This window comes from Hylaeus anthracinus, unplaced genomic scaffold (genome assembly GCF_026225885.1).
Source record: "Hylaeus anthracinus isolate JK02 unplaced genomic scaffold, UHH_iyHylAnth1.0_haploid 7040, whole genome shotgun sequence".
Classification (NCBI taxonomy): domain Eukaryota; kingdom Metazoa; phylum Arthropoda; class Insecta; order Hymenoptera; family Colletidae; genus Hylaeus; species Hylaeus anthracinus.
In genome coordinates, this window is record NW_026535402.1 from 4,704 (window position 1) to 7,896 (window position 3,193).

A 3,193-nucleotide genomic window follows, 5' to 3' on the forward strand; every position below is an offset into this window, starting at 1 on the left:
TAATTGATTCCTTTACACTACCATGTCTCTACAACTTCTTTTCATCACGTATGGGCTCAAGAGTAGGATAATATAATCTCAAGATAGTTATTAATGATTAGTGATGCTTGAGAGAAAGTAACGACATTCCTCACCTCCTTTGAGCAGCGTACTTAGTTTTCTAAAATCTCAATTCCCTAACTCTTGCATACCCACAATGTTTTCACCCTTGACGCTTCGATACTGTTACTGAACTTATAGGAGATGTTCACTTCAATCCGCAGTCCTCTTAAAGCCGATACATGACAGAAAAGAAAGTGGATTCAGCATGAAAAAATACATGATACGCGTATTTTTATTCAGGAACCGAAAACCTTATTGCTCAATGTTATTACAAAAAAGGAGGCTAAATGTAAAAGTTACTTAGGCGATTTTTGTAAGCTCTTATTTGGCTTCATTGAAGGATACGAATGCACTTATCCGATTAACAATTAATTTCTTCTCTCAGTAAAAGTTTATAAACGCGCGTAGGTCGTTAGTGAGCAAATTTATTCGTCAAGTTCACTCTGCCTGCGGCGAACGTTCAAAGGTGGGTCGTAGAAAAAGGCTCTGGTAAAAAACGGATGCATGGAAAAATACTTCTCAATAAGGACTAACGTTTTCGCCTTAGTCAGAGTGAATTTCGATTGTGGATATGTTTCTCGACACTTGCGGCAGCTGAACATTTTTAAAGACGGTCAAGAGTGTCTCGATATTCATACAATCCAAAGAAGATGTTAACTTATAGCAAATATAGACGTTGGATCTTCGGGTTGCATGATCTCTGAGAAACTCTACTACCAATCGAAGTTGAAACAGAGAATAAACGATAATTTGAACTTCGCCGTACTCTTTGCCTTCTGGTCGAATCGTTTCAGTCGCTAAATTTCTTACAGCTTAACAAAGTTCTCTACAAAAATATAAAAAAACAATCTTACTGAACACAGTGATTCCATACGTAACATTTGGTGCTAATCGTACCCTACTAAAGGTTCCGTGTTGCCAAAATGTCTATCAAAGATCTAGAACTGTAGCAAAATACCAATAACAAGCAACCCTCCTCTCACTTTTGTGCTAGCCTTCCGATTACGCTATACACGACACATCTAAATCTACGACTTATCTATAGGGTTATTTTGCTCATAAGACAAAGAGTCTCCAATCTGCTCGCAATCAATGTCTCTTTGTTCTCGTAACCATCTACGTAAATAACGTGCGATCGATTACGATTGAACCACTAAAGTATAGTGCGTATGATGCCAAACAATAATACCATGAGAATATTATCTTTGGAATCGAAGCATGTTTCAGCAGGTAAACATGTGTTTTTCTTTTTTAAGTATTATAAGGTGGTGCTTCGAGTGTGAATATTGTTCAGGATCATGAATACTAGAAAAATGATTGTCTTATACAAAATACATGGTCTCCTAAAAATAATTATGAGTGGTGGTAAACCAAACACAGAACTTAGAGAGTCATCACCATACTTGCGAGATACAAGGATTATTCGCTGCTCAGGCATAGGCATTGTAATACTTTCTCTTAACACTCACCTAACATTAGTTTGCAATATGTATATATGCATATACGTATATGTATCCATACATACATACATACATACATACATACATACATACATACATATATATATATTATTTACGAATATATATATATATATATCGGGGGTTATGCTACTATTCCACGTTACATTTATTGTGCATATTATCACATTACATTCGTATAGACAACGGAGAGAAAGAAATAGTTTATTTCCTTCGATAACAATTAAATTAAGCTAAAGAAGTTTGAGAGACACTATTTCTCCTCTGACTACGTGTGCTCCTGATAAGACTCATCTCAGCAGAAAGAATATTTCCCAAATACTATTCTCCTTCGAGTAATCCTAAAGTAATAAATAAACGCTTCAATTGATCTATCCTTCCTACACACAGCGGAACCAAGACATTACAAGAAAAAGGGGTCATGATCTATCTAACTGAAAGGTATTTCAGAAAATGCTATTTACTCCCCAAAAATAGGCTCGTGTCGAATTCCAGACCTAACGCAACCTCGTTCACCGAAACATCGACTAAACCGCAGTAGTGTCGTCCGTATTTCTCAGCAACGTTGCCGCCTTCACGACGTCGCCACCGCACTGGTTCAACATCACTTTGCAGTCTTCGAGGCCTACAAAGTTGTTCTCCTTCTTCAACAAACTTTGAAGACGCTCCAATTTGATCGCTGCCAGGACGTCCCAGTTGGTGACGTTCAATGCTGCGATGCAAGACTCGGGTGTCGACTGTTCGTGTAATACTTTCATCATGATCCTTACTTCGTCCGACTGCTCGCCGTTCCTAGGACCACGCGTTCTCCTGGCGTTTGGCCCGTCGCAGGCAAACTCCAGGAGATCCTCGCAGGAAACGTGATCGGACTGTCGAGACAAGTCGCTGGTCCGCCCAAGTACCTTCTCGTTGGACAGTCTGTTGTATGGTTTCGCCAGACCTGGAGAGTGGAAGGTGTCGTTGGCATCGATGTTGGAAGACTCTTTCGATTGTACGGTTTCCTGCTGTTGTTTACTCGCGCTACACCTACTTTGGCCGTTCTCTGAATATTCACCATAGCCGAACTGCATTGTATAATTCGAAGGCCGTTCTATCAACGGTGTCCTCGTGGTTTGGAGCTTGCTAGAAGGTACGAAGTCCTCAGACCTGCCACTGGACCCTGTTGGAGTGGTGTTTCTGCTGGTCTCGTAAGTCTCGTTCTCTTGTACACACTTGGAAGTGGAACTCCTGAGGGAGCACTTTGACTCGACACTGATCTTTCTCTGAAGACGCTCCGTCGACGAGTTTGTCGACGGAGCGTCGCTGCTCTCTTGGGCGTTCTGTCGATACTCCGTAGCGTCACAGTCGATGAGGTTGTCGGAGAACTCGAGCAGGTCCTCGGAGATCACACTAAAACGGTGCAGTCTGGTTTCGTCGGCTGGCAGAGAATCCAATGCTGCCAATTCGGAGTCTATGCGTTGCTCGAATTCTTCTGGGCTAAATAAGGAATACGTACGTCAGTATTGCCAGCTATAGTGGAATTACAGTGTGCTGTTCAATAACACTAGTTTACAAAATAAAAAAAAAAAAATGTACATTCAATGCCACAATTTTTTTCTTATGTATTTTGGCCT

At 40.7% G+C, this 3,193-nt stretch overlaps 1 protein-coding gene across 1 annotated transcript; it reads right to left on the bottom strand.

Annotated features, from left to right (window-relative positions):
- Window positions 1-316: 316 nt before the first annotated feature.
- LOC128896170 (activated Cdc42 kinase-like) lies at window positions 317-3,056 on the bottom strand (the record flags this gene model as incomplete). The annotated part of the gene is made up of 1 exon (XM_054159374.1): window positions 317-3,056. A coding segment is annotated over one exon (949 nt), but the record flags the coding sequence as incomplete, so codon positions are not given.
- Between the last annotated feature and the right edge of the window lie 137 nt (window positions 3,057-3,193).